The sequence below is a fragment of the Narcine bancroftii genome, chromosome 4 (assembly GCF_036971445.1).
Source record: "Narcine bancroftii isolate sNarBan1 chromosome 4, sNarBan1.hap1, whole genome shotgun sequence".
Lineage (NCBI taxonomy): Eukaryota > Metazoa > Chordata > Chondrichthyes > Torpediniformes > Narcinidae > Narcine > Narcine bancroftii.
This window is the reverse complement of record NC_091472.1, coordinates 296,852,586-296,865,739: the sequence shown is the minus strand read 5'-3', so window position 1 is coordinate 296,865,739 and position 13,154 is coordinate 296,852,586. Positions and strand designations below refer to the sequence as shown.

General features: G+C 53.8%; 1 protein-coding gene across 5 annotated transcripts in view; it reads right to left on the bottom strand.

Annotated features, from left to right (window-relative positions):
- Positions 1 to 13,154, bottom strand: part of prpf40a (PRP40 pre-mRNA processing factor 40 homolog A) — a 66,196-nt gene that overhangs the window by 32,629 nt on the left and 20,413 nt on the right. For all 5 annotated transcript variants that reach the window (XM_069935534.1, XM_069935535.1, XM_069935536.1 and 2 more), the window contains 4 exons: positions 8,288 to 8,365; positions 3,478 to 3,588; positions 3,134 to 3,254; positions 233 to 260 (listed from right to left, as the gene is read on the bottom strand). In XM_069935534.1, the coding sequence (XP_069791635.1) occupies positions 233 to 260; positions 3,134 to 3,254; positions 3,478 to 3,588; positions 8,288 to 8,365 (338 nt within the window). The remainder of the gene's footprint in view (positions 1 to 232; positions 261 to 3,133; positions 3,255 to 3,477; positions 3,589 to 8,287; positions 8,366 to 13,154) is intronic.

The window sequence follows — 13,154 nt, the reverse complement described above, 5'->3', positions numbered from 1 at the left end:
GTATATGGATGAGAAGAAGATGGAGGGTTATGGGCATTGTGCAGGGAGGTGGGACTAGAAAGGGGTGTTTGGTTCAGTGCGGACTAGAAGGGCCTAATGGCCTGTTTCCGTGCTGTAATTGTTATGTTATGTTAAGAACTCCTATCTCCTTTGCACATTTTCAAAAATCCAACTCAAAATTCAATTTCCAATTTCACTCATTTTAGAAAAAAGGAATTACTGTAGAACATACCCATTTTCTTCTTCAGCCTTGATCATTTCTGCAGAAACAAATGATTAATTTAGAATTGAAGATATTTTCAAATATCAATCATTTCAACAAGAGAATTCTCTGCAAATTACAGAACATTTGTTCACAAAAAATTGAAGGTGATTTTTTTCTAGCTGCACCTTCTACTGAAATATAGAACTTTCTACAGTGTTTTGTTTAAACAGTGAGCCTTCTTTTGATGAAATCAAAATGAACCAATTGTCTCAGACATTGCTGGATTAAAGACTTCGAGTGACCAGCAACCCAGATGCTATCATTTAGGAGGAGGATCCACTTTATCTGAAGCAGAGACTCTAAAGAGGTTAGATCAATTATATACAAAAAGCACAACACAAGGTGAGTCAACAATTACTCTTCAAAGAAGATTTTCCACTACATTAGAGAACTGAAAGGAAAGTTTAAGATTGCTCTTCAGAAAATAATACAGGAAACACGATAGAAATATGCCATTACATTCCTCAACTTGTTCTGCCATTCATTAGAGTTATTTAATTCTCAGGAATATTTTCCAATGCTATTCGCACATCTTTGATATCCAGAAATTGGTTTTCAATTAAATCAGGGAGAGAATTCCAAAGGTTAAACAGTCTCCAATTGAAAAAAAATCACTAATTGGGCTACCACATATTCTCTAGCTCTGACCCCCACAGTAGGTATACCAATTGAGGAGAAACGAACTCACAGCATCAATTCTTTTAAACTCTTTAACAAATTTGTATGTTTTAATTAAGCATTATTAATTCTGCTAACCTCTGCAGAATAGACTCAGACTCCTCTATCTCTCATCATACACCACAAGCAATATCCATTGAAACAGGATAACAAGTACAAGGCAATGTCCGACCGCATATACGTCCAATGTCCGTGGTTCAATAGGCTTATAATGGAGATCAGAGAACAGGATGTAGCGGATGTATGCAACAACTTCCCACATGCAACATGTGTAGCAAAGGGCTAGGTATACTGTAATGTACTGGTATCTGTACTTTCTGTCTATCACAGCTCCCAAACACAGTAAGACCAGTGCTATTGAGAGCAACAGCAAGAGGTAAAGGAGAAGTATCAAGTTGGAAGTGAAACAACAGATTATTAAACCGCATAAAAGTGGAAAAACAGTGAATGCTATTGCTCGAACTCGACCATCGCAACGATCCTCAAAAAACAAAGAAAAAAAATCTCCAAGCTGATAAAGATTGGATCCACTGAAAGCAACAAGGCTAACGAAAATATGAGAGGGACCCAAATCAGAAATGGAGATGTTGCTAGTGACTGAGGACCAAACACAAAAGCAAATCCCTCTCAGCATGCTGACGATCACTGATATGGCACGAAGCTTGTTCCAGATGTTTAAAGAGAAAGCAGGACCAGACTATGATATTGATTTTATTGCTAGCTCTGAATGGTTCAAGCACTTCAAACAATGCTTAATGTGAAAGTGAGTGCTGAGTCTGCGAGTGTTGATGCAAAGGCAACAGAAGAATTTGTTGTAACTAAGATAAACAGATTATAGAGGCAAGTTATTTTCCCCAGCAAATTTTTAATGTGGATGGAAGGCTCTTTATTCTGGAAGCAAATACCTGAAAGGACCTTCATCCAGAAGGAGGCCAAGTCAATGCCAAGCTTTAAGTCTTTTAAAGACAGAGTGAGAGTGTTGTTGGGAGGCAATGTTGCTGGCTACAAGTTAAAGCCATTTTTTATTTAGCATAGTGAAAACCAAAGGGCTTTCAGGAACATCAACAAACACACCTTACCTGTTTATTACAGGAGCAATAAAAAGTCCTGGATGACACAAACACTGTTTCAGGAAGCCCTTCTCGATATGCTTTAACACCATATTCCATTTGGATCCATTAACTCCAATTTCTCCTACCCTAAAGAATAATAAACCTCTTTTACCTTCCCTTTTGTTCATTCCATTTTCACACTTATTTTATCTCTAATCTCATCCAGTCAAAGATGTGGCCTGGCCTGCTGAGGATTCCCAGAATTTTCTAATCAAAACCTCAAGCATCCGGAACATTTTGCTTTTCAAGATTCCTGTACTGTAATGTAATAGTACAGAACATGTAATATTTCACAAAATTGCCTTCTGCCTGCCATAAGAGACAAAGAGTCGCCATTAGTGTAGCCTGGAGCCCCTTACAGTATAGAGAAAGAGAAGCCAAAGAGATTCCCTTTAGAGTGACTCTGCTCCAGCGTTCTTGCAACTTCTGCAGCTGCACAGATCCCTGTTCGATCCATTGGCAGCCTGAGCTTCAGATCCAACCAGCCAACACGATCAGGAAGCATTCAGTGCCCAAGGCCCTTCTAGCCCTCAGCACCCTCTTGAATCCCAGCTGTTACCTTACTCCTATAAGCCAGTCTCTAGCAGCACGCAGCTAGTGTGGTCCCCTGACCACAAGTTGCCCGCGACCTGTGAGGGTCCCTCAGACACGGAGTTTTTCACTGCTCTGTCGCTGTATCACTATCCTGTAGAGCTGTCTCCTCGATTTCTCCTGCCATGGTTTGTGGCTCCTCCGGAGCCTGCAACTCCTCGTGGCTACTGCCGAACACAGGGGCCGCCATATTAGGCAAAGACCCATGACTGCAGAATTTGACTTTAAAAACAATGTTGGCTCCTCTAACAAGCTGTTTAACACCTGAAAAGAGTCCCCGATACCCTTTGGAGAAGCACTGTGTCTCCGCTCTCCTGGGTCTACTCCAGTAGCAGTGCTGCTGTTACAGCAGGTCCAGCAGTGTCGCTTTCTTTTCATCCTGCTTACTTATAACAATTCCATATTTGAAGCAAACCACAAATGAAAATGGTTCAAGAAACAGTCTTAAAATCTAATGCAACTTCATAGAAACCATTAACCATTTTACCTTCCAGATCTTCCAGTTCTTTGGGTTTAGTCCATCGAGATTCTTTTGTTTGAGAATTATAATAATAGGGCTTCCCTGTGTCAGATTTGTATTCTTTCCATGGACATTTTGATAGCAATTGCTTGAAATATGAAAAACATTCTTGCATTAATATTGTTAACAAATATCCTTCGTTTATTTGTTCAAACAGGTTTTCATATTCCTTAACAATATTTTTTCATATAAATTACGTTACAAAGAGAAACCCCAGAGATAATTTCAAGACTGAACAAGCAAAGATAATATCTTTCAAAGTTGAAACCCCATGCCCATTTTCCCTTATTTCCCAAGCCAACAGTTCATACCTCTACATGTGATTTCAACTCATCTGGCTTCTCCCACGTGGACTGTTTTGTTTCACAGTTATAGAAGTAGGTCCTCCCATCTGGAGATTTATGTTCAGTCCAAACAGACTTCTGAAAAGAAGTGATATTAAGTTACAACCTTAACCTAAACAAATCAATAATAAATTAGAGCAAACTTCCTAAAATTACTGGAAATTTGTACATGAGAAATTATAATTTAGTAAAACAAGCTTTTAATTGTTAAGATGATGGAAATTTACTTCTAAGTTATGCACCTTTGCCTTAAGATTATTCATAATATAGTATTGAAGAGAAAGCTAATGGAAAAAATATCACAAATGTTGTCTCTGAAAAATACTCCGACTTTATTGGAGAGATAAGCTAACTAAAGTCAACAGCCTCTCACAGGCCTGCATCCCCAGTATTAAGGCCCCAATTACTATCAGTAAGCAAATATCCAACTCCCCCAAACAGACACACTATTGCAAGCTCCATAATGGAAGGGGATTACTGGGCAGAGAGATAGAGAGACAAACATTCAAGGATGTTATCAATGCTTTCCTGAAGAAATCCAATATTTTCTTTAACTCATGTAAATCTCAAGCCCACTCTTACCATTTGACGTGAAGGAAAAGCATATAGGTCTATCAGCAAACATTTCTGGCTACATTTGTGGAAGAAGCAGCAGTCCCACATGGTCTTGCTAGCCACTTCAGGATCCACAAAACCAAACTGCAAGTAAAACATCCTGGATCTTGAGAATATGCCCAAGAGGAATAGTTCTAGTCTTAACTCATTCACTCATGGGTTACGGGTAGAGCTGGCGAGGCTCGTATTTATTAATTGTCCTTAATGACCTTTGACAGTGGAACAGAAAGAATGATATTTCCAAAAGCATAATGAGGCAAACATTCTTCCAAAGTCTTAATTCAAGTTGCTTGCTATCAGATGCCCATGTTGACTTGTTACATATGTGGCCTGCTCAGTTTCTGGTCAATGGTGATCTTCCAGAGTACTGAGGGTGAAGAAATTCATTGATGGCAAAGTTTTTATGCTAGAGGGAAAAGTTATGAAGCTTACTTTAATGGGTCATAGCATAAATTTTATTTGCCCTTCAGTGACATTGTTTTCAATATTACCCAGCCTTCCTGCTTGTAGGTATAGACTGTTTTATCATCTCTAGAATGGTGAATGAAACAGATCATTAATTATTTGTCAGAAGAAAATCTAGACAGCTATTGATGAAACAACCGAAAACGGCTGGACTCAAGTCGGAAACTGGTAGGGACTTTAGTGTTGATGCGCAAGAGTATCCTTACAAGTCCAGAGGTAGCTGGAAGAGGCAACACAGATGGATAAGGAAGTGATAAAGCATTTAGAATACTGGGCTATATAGTTGAGGCACTGAGTCCAAGAGCTAGGACTTGTTGCAACTGTACAAAGCATTGGTTAGATCACACGGAGTATTGGGTGCAATTCAGCTCACTCAGATCACATTAGAGCACAGAAGAGATTCATTAGAATGTTGTGAAACATGAAAGTCTGCAAATGTTGTGATTGTAGTAAAAGCACAGAAATGCTGGAGAAACTCAGCACGTCTTGCAGCATCCATAAGAGGTAAAAATATATAAACCGACGTTTCGGGTCTGAGCTCTTCTTCAAGGTACAAAAAGCTGGCAGGTCTTGAGAGGAAAAAATAGGTAGGGGAAGAGTACAGACCAACAGAAAAAAGGTGCAAATTGGATATGAATAGGACACAGGAAAAGTGAGAATTGACTGGGGGGAGGTGCAATGGTGAGGGGCTCTGTCGAAGCAGAATTAGGGGAAAGGAGATAAAGGGAAAAAAAACTGAGCTCGAGGAAAGGAGACATGGGGAAAGTTTGGATAATTAAAAGTTGCTTTTAATTATCTTTAAACATGAAAACAGAATCAAACTTTAACTTATTACTATTAACTTAACCCCCTTCTAATTCTAAGCACACGTGTATGTAATGTGTGTGTAAGTTCAGAAAAGTTCTTGGATTCAAAGTCCAGTCTCACTTCTCACTCCTCCAAGTTCACTGGTATCAGGCAAATCTTATACTGTGCACAGAATTAAACATTTATGAATTTCACCAGGCTTTGGTGCTTGAAAGGTAAGTGGTTACTGCTCGGGAAGGTTTTCAGAGATTTGTTGCTTGTTGGGACATCCACGCTGATTCCTTCTGATCAGCCACTTCAGTGTCATGCCGAAGAAACTTGCCCCATGGGTTTTCCAGATTATAATCTTTTTCTTTCAGGTCATCACAGAGTTCCTTTTTGTTTCCCTTATTTCAAGGGAAACATTTATGCAGCCAGTCCTCTCCTCTTGTATGGACCACAAGGACTTTGACCAACCCTAAGAACTTCAAAATGGGTTTTTTTTCACAACCTTGCTAGCTTGTCATATTCCAGTCCCAGCTACTGCTGGTGAACTATAAAACTATAGAACCCAATTCTCTCTCTCTCTCTCTCTTTCTCTCTCTCTCTCTAACACACACAGAGAAAACCACACGATCCTCTTAGAACACCCAACTGCATTCAGACAGACTGTGGCTCCGGACCTAATCTTCCGAGTTCGTTCATGTGCTGCTTTCCAAAACAAAAATTCATTACTCCACAGCATGTCTAATTAACACCTACTTGTGAAGTCCTTATAGGCATTCTTCAAAGTTTCTGCAAAGGTACTTGGGGCCTGGACTGTCTGGCTTGAGCAGAGCTCTGGCATTTTAAATGAGGTCTGCTTTGCAGTGTTTGTATGTGACCTACACTAAAAAACCTGCCACAATTTATCTCCTTTAAAATATAGCTACATACAATATAAAATATTATATTATCTGTCACAATATTTAAAGTGGAGATAGATAAACATCTGCAAGATGGAGACATCTGTAAGAGGACTATTTGGAACTGGCACAGATGAGGAGTTGTGACCAGCATGGGTCAACCAACCTACTCAACAATCTAAACCTTGCCTACCTCAAACCCCTAACCCTCTATTTTTCCTGCATCCAAGAGTCTTTTAAATGTCCCTATTGTACCAGCCTCCATCACCACCCCAGGCGATTCATTCCGAGTATCCAGTCTTTATTTAAAATAAATTTACCCCTGAAATTTCCCACAAGCTTTTCACCCCTCACCTTAAACAGATATCAATTTGGTATTTGCTACTTTTGCCCAAGAACAAGACACTGGTTGTCCACCCTATCTATGCCTCTCATAATCTTGTAAGCTCTAGTAAAATATATCTCATCCTTCTTTTCTCCAAAGAGAAAAGCCTTGGCTCTGATAACCTTGCCTCAAAATGCACGTTTTCCAATCCAGGCAACATCCTGGTAAATATCCTCTGCACCCTCTCCAAAGCTTCCACATTCTTTCTATAACAAGGTGACCAGAATTGAATATTCTGGCCTACACAGAGTTTTATAGAGCAGCAACATTACCTCATGGCTCTTGAACTCAATCACCCAATTAATGAAGGGCAGCATACCTTAAGCCTTAACTACACTATCAACCCATGCAATGACCTTGAAAGATGAATGGATTGGGTCCCCAAGTCTCTCTGTTCTTCCTACCTGAGGTGTCCCAGAATAGATCCCTGTGGAAATCCACTAGTCACTGACATCCAGGCAGAATACATTCCATCTACTACAACCCTCTGCTTTCTGCAGGCAAGCCATTTCCGAATCCACACTCTCAAAGTTCCATGGATCTCATGCCTCATGACATTCTGAATGAGCCTACTATGGGAGACCTTGTCAAATGCCTTAATAAAATTGATATACATCACATCTACTGCCTTACATATATCAAATTTAATTAGGCTCACTGGGCATGTCTTGAACCTCACAAAGATATCTTGGGAATTTTCAACCAATAATTTTTTTTTTAAAAAGAAGAGGGCCACATTGTAATCTTCAATCTTCAGCATCTCCCATGGCCAGGGTGGACACAAAGATCATTGCCAACATCTCAGCTATCTCTTCCCTTACTTCCTATCTCAACCTTTGGTCTATCTCATCCAGTCCTCTGGACGTATCAATCCAAATGTTTTAAAGAAGATCCAGCACTTCCTCTTTCTTAACCTCAACATGCTCCAGCCTGTTTGATTCTGACCTCATATTGACCAAGATCCCTCTCTCTGGTGAGCACAGAAGCAAAGTATTCAGTTAGGTCTTCCCCTACCTGAACTACCTTCACTCTTGTCATCCTACTGTTCTTCACATATACATAAGCATTAGGTTTTTCCTTACCCATTCTCATGGTCCCTTCCAGCTCTCCCGTCCTTTCTCAAATTCCTTACTTTTGCTTCCTAAGCCTTATATACTTTCTGTATGCACCCTACTTTGCATAAGTGCACAAAATATTTTGACAAGATTTTGTCACCATCAAAAAAAAACAGGCAGCTATTGATATCATTATCCACTGGGCAGTTATTGATACGGTCAGACACTAATGCATCTGAAACAGGTCTTTAATAAGCATCAGATGTGGACATTTTTTCATCTTATTAATTTTCTCATCATCCGCCCCAAATTTTTCCCCAAATGCTGTCTGAGTTAACATTTATCCCATTCGGGAAATAACACAAGAAAAGTCATTTATTTACCGTAGAACCCATGAGAATATCAAGTATTTAAAGATATACAGGTGAAAATTTTATTTAATCCTACATCGGTACCTACATTTTAAAAAAAAGGCAAATACATCTTTTTGATTCTTCAAAATAAACCTTTTACATTTGCATTAACTGAAACTCTGAACTTAAATGGATGCATTCACAGATCAATACCTTCTTGGGTTGCTCTTCTCCAGATGATTCATTTGCAGCAGAAATTTGTTGACCAGCTGAAACTATTGGATTTGCAGCCTGTAAAACATGAGATTCTTAAGTTTTTCATCAGAAAGGTTACAAAAGGATCGAAACTAAAGTCTACAATTTTTAAAAAAACATACACAGTATAAATTAATTCGATTAAATATGGTGCAATTACATAGATATAGATTTTGATCTCCATGAACTCCAAATGTTTTCAATGATATATTTACCATTCAAATTCAACAGAGAAAATGAAATTAAAAGCACAAAAATAATAATCTGATCTCCATTAGTTAATCCTTACACATACTCACACACACACTTCTATTTATTTATTGAAATCACAATATTGCTTTGAAAGTATCTGCTCAAAATAAGTGAAAAGGCAAAAACATTACAGGTACACAATCCTTTATCCGGAACCCTTGCGGGGACAGTGTGTTTCGAATTTCAGATTTTTCCAGATTTCGGAAAGCCAGATTTAAGGCCGCCCGACCCGCGCTGCCGGTCTCTCGCCCCCGCCCGACCCGCGCTGCCGGTCTCTCGCCCCCGCCCGACCCGCGCTCCGGTCCCTCCCTCGCCCCCGCCCGACCCGCGCTGCCGGTCTCTCGCCCCCAGCCCGACCCGCGCTGCCGGTCTCTCGCCCCCGCCCGACCCGCGCTGCCGGTCTCTCGCCCCCGCCCGACCCGCGCTGCCGGTCTCTCGCCCCCGCCCGACCCGCGCTGCCGGTCTCTCGCCCCCGCCCGACCCGCGCTGCCGGTCTCTCGCCCCCGCCCGACCCGCGCTGCCGGTCTCTCGCCCCCGCCCGACCCGCGCTGCCGGTCTCTCGCCCCCGCCCGACCCCGCGCTGCCGGTCTCTCGCCCCCGCCCGACCCGCGCTGCCGGTCTCTCGCCCCCGCCCGACCCGCGCTGCCGGTCTCTCGCCCCCCCGCCCGACCCGCGCTGCCGGTCTCTCGCCCCCCGCCCGACCCGCGCTGCCGGTCTCTCGCCCCGCCCCCCGCCCGTCTCGCCCCCGACCCGCGCTGCCGGTCTCTCGCCCCGCCCGACCCGCGCTGCCGGTCTCTCGCCCCCGCCCGACCCGCGCTGCCGGTCTCTCGCCCCCGCCCGACCCGCGCTGCCGGTCTCTCGCCCCCGCCCGACCCGCGCTGCCGGTCTCTCGCCCCCGCCCGACCCGCGCTGCCGGTCTCTCGCCCCCGCCCGACCCGCGCTGCCGGTCTCTCGCCCCCCGCCCGACCCGCCGCTGCCGGTCTCTCGCCCCCGCCCGACCCGCGCTGCCGGTCTCTCGCCCCCCGCCCGACCCGCGCTGCCGGTCTCTCGCCCCCCGCCCGACCCGCGCTGCCGGTCTCTCGCCCCCGCCCGACCCGCGCTGCCGGTCTCTCGCCCCCGCCCGACCCGCGCTGCCGGTCTCTCGCCCCCGCCCGACCCGCGCTGCCGGTCTCTCGCCCCCCGCCCGACCGCGCTGCCGGTCTCTCGCCCCCGCCCGACCCGCGCTGCCGGTCTCTCGCCCCCGCCCGACCCGCGCTGCCGGTCTCTCGCCCCCCGCCCGACCCGCGCTGCCGGTCTCTCGCCCCCGCCCGACCCGCGCTGCCGGTCTCTCGCCCCCGCCCGACCCGCGCTGCCGGTCTCTCGCCCCCCGCCCGACCCGCGCTGCCGGTCTCTCGCCCCCGCCCGACCCGCGCTGCCGGTCTCTCGCCCCCCGCCCGACCCGCGCTGCCGGTCTCTCCTCGCCCCCGCCCGACCCGCGCTGCCGGTCTCTCGCCCCCGCCCGACCCGCGCTGCCGGTCTCTCGCCCCCGCCCGACCCGCGCTGCCGGTCTCTCGCCCCCGCCCGACCCGCGCTGCCGGTCTCTCGCCCCCGCCCGACCCGCGCTGCCGGTCTCTCGCCCCCGCCCGACCCGCGCTGCCGGTCTCTCGCCCCCCGCCCGACCCGCGCTGCCGGTCTCTCGCCCCCCGCCCGACCCGCGCTGCCGGTCTCTCGCCCCCGCCCGACCCGCGCTGCCGGTCTCTCGCCCCCGCCCGACCCGCTGCCGGTCTCTCGCCCCCAGCCCCGACCCGCGCTGCCGGTCTCTCGCCCCCGCCCGACCCGGCGCTGCCGGTCTCTCGCCCCCGCCCGACCCGCGCTGCGGTCTCTCGCCCCCGCCCGACCCGCGCTGCCGGTCTCTCGCCCCCGCCCGACCCGCGGCTGCCGGTCTACTCTCGCCCCCGCCCGACCCGCGCTGCCGGTCTCTCGCCCCCGCCCGACCCGCGCTGCCGGTCTCTCGCCCCCGCCCGACCCGCGCTGCCGGTCTCTCGCCCCCGCCCGACCCGCGCTGCCGGTCTCTCGCCCCCGCCCGACCCGCGCTGCCGGTCTCTCGCCCCCCGCCCGACCCGCGCTGCCGGTCTCTCGCCCCCGCCCGACCCGCGCTGCCGGTCTCTCGCCCCCGCCCGACCCGCGCTGCCGGTCTCTCGCCCCCGCCCGACCCGCGCTGCCGGTCTCTCGCCCCCGCCCGACCCGCGCTGCCGGTCTCTCGCCCCCGCCCGACCCGCGCTGCCGGTCTCTCGCCCCCGCCCGACCCGCGCTGCCGGTCTCTCGCCCCCGCCCGACCCGCGCTGCCGGTCTCTCGCCCCCGCCCGACCCGCGCTGCCGGTCTCTCGCCCCCGCCCGACCCGCGCTGCCGGTCTCTCGCCCCCGCCCGACCCGCGCTGCCGGTCTCTCGCCCCCGCCCGACCCGCGCTGCCGGTCTCTCGCCCCCGCCCGACCCGCGCTGCCGGTCTCTCGCCCCCGCCCGACCCGCGCTGCCGGACTCTCGCCCCCGCCCGACCCGCGCTGCCGGTCTCTCGCCCCCGCCCGACCCGCGCTGCCGGTCTCTCGCCCCCGCCCGACCCGCGCTGCCGGTCTCTCGCCCCCGCCCGACCCGCGCTGCCGGTCTCTCGCCCCCGCCCGACCCGCGCTGCCGGTCTCTCGCCCCCGCCCGACCCGCGCTGCCGGTCTCTCGCCCCCGCCCGACCCGCGCTGCCGGTGTCTCGCCCCCGCCCGACCCGCGCTGCCGGTCTCTCGCCCCCGCCCGACTCGCGCTGCCGGTCTCTCGCCCCCGCCCGACCCGCGCTGCCGGTCTCTCGCCCCCGCCCGACCCGCGCTGCCGGTCTCTCGCCCCCGCCCGACCCGCGCTGCCGGTCTCTCGCCCCCGCCCGACCCGCGCTGCCGGTCTCTCGCCCCCGCCCGACCCGCGCTGCCGGTCTCTCGCCCCCGCCCGACCCGCGCTGCCGGTCTCTCGCCCCCGCCCGACCCGCGCTGCCGGTCTCTCGCCCCCGCCCGACCCGCGCTGCCGGTCTCTCGCCCCCGCCCGACCCGCGCTGCCGGTCTCTCGCCCCCGCCCGACCCGCGCAGCCGGTCTCTCGCCCCCGCCCGACCCGCGCAGCCGGTCTCTCGCCCCCGCCCGACCCGCGCTGCCGGTCTCTCGCCCCCGCCCGACCCGCGCTGCCGGTCTCTCGCCCCCGCCCGACCCGCGCTGCCGGTCTCTCGCCCCCGCCCGACCCGCGCTGCCGGTCTCTCGCCCCCGCCCGACCCGCGCTGCCGGTCTCTCGCCCCCGCCCGACCCGCGCTGCCGGTCACTCGCCCCCGCCCGACCCGCGCTGCCGGTCTCTCGCCCCCGCCCGACCCGCGCTGCCGGTCTCTCGCCCCCGCCCGACCCGCGCTGCCGGTCTCTCGCCCCCGCCCGACCCGCGCTGCCGGTCTCTCGCCCCCGCCCGACCCGCGCTGCCGGTCTCTCGCCCCCGCCCGACCCGCGCTGCCGGTCTCTCGCCCCCGCCCGACCCGCGCTGCCGGTCTCTCGCCCCCGCCCGACCCGCGCTGCCGGTCTCTCGCCCCCGCCCGACCCGCGCTGCCGGTCTCTCGCCCCCGCCCGACCCGCGCTGCCGGTCTCTCGCCCCCGCCCGACCCGCGCTGCCGGTCTCTCGCCCCCGCCCGACCCGCGCTGCCGGACTCTCGCCCCCGCCCGACCCGCGCTGCCGGTCTCTCGCCCCCGCCCGACCCGCGCTGCCGGTCTCTCGCCCCCGCCCGACCCGCGCTGCCGGTCTCTCGCCCCCGCCCGACCCGCGCTGCCGGTCTCTCGCCCCCGCCCGACCCGCGCTGCCGGTCTCTCGCCCCCGCCCGACCCGCGCTGCCGGTCTCTCGCCCCCGCCCGACCCGCGCTGCCGGTCTCTCGCCCCCGCCCGACCCGCGCTGCCGGTCTCTCGCCCCCGCCCGACCCGCGCTGCCGGTCTCTCGCCCCCGCCCGACCCGCGCTGCCGGTCTCTCGCCCCCGCCCGACCCGCGCTGCCGGACTCTCGCCCCCGCCCGACCCGCGCTGCCGGTCTCTCGCCCCCGCCCGACCCGCGCTGCCGGTCTCTCGCCCCCGCCCGACCCGCGCTGCCGGTCTCTCGCCCCCGCCCGACCCGCGCTGCCGGTCTCTCGCCCCCGCCCGACCCGCGCTGCCGGTCTCTCGCCCCCGCCCGACCCGCGCTGCCGGTCTCTCGCCCCCGCCCGACCCGCGCTGCCGGTGTCTCGCCCCCGCCCGACCCGCGCTGCCGGTCTCTCGCCCCCGCCCGACCCGCGCTGCCGGTCTCTCGCCCCCGCCCGACCCGCGCTGCCGGTCTCTCGCCCCCGCCCGACCCGCGCTGCCGGTCTCTCGCCCCCGCCCGACCCGCGCTGCCGGTCTCTCGCCCCCGCCCGACCCGCGCTGCCGGTCTCTCGCCCCCGCCCGACCCGCGCTGCCGGTCTCTCGCCCCCGCCCGACCCGCGCTGCCGGTCTCTCGCCCCCGCCCGACCCGCGCTGCCGGTCTCTCGCCCCCGCCCGACCCGCGCTGCCGGTCTCTCGCCCCCG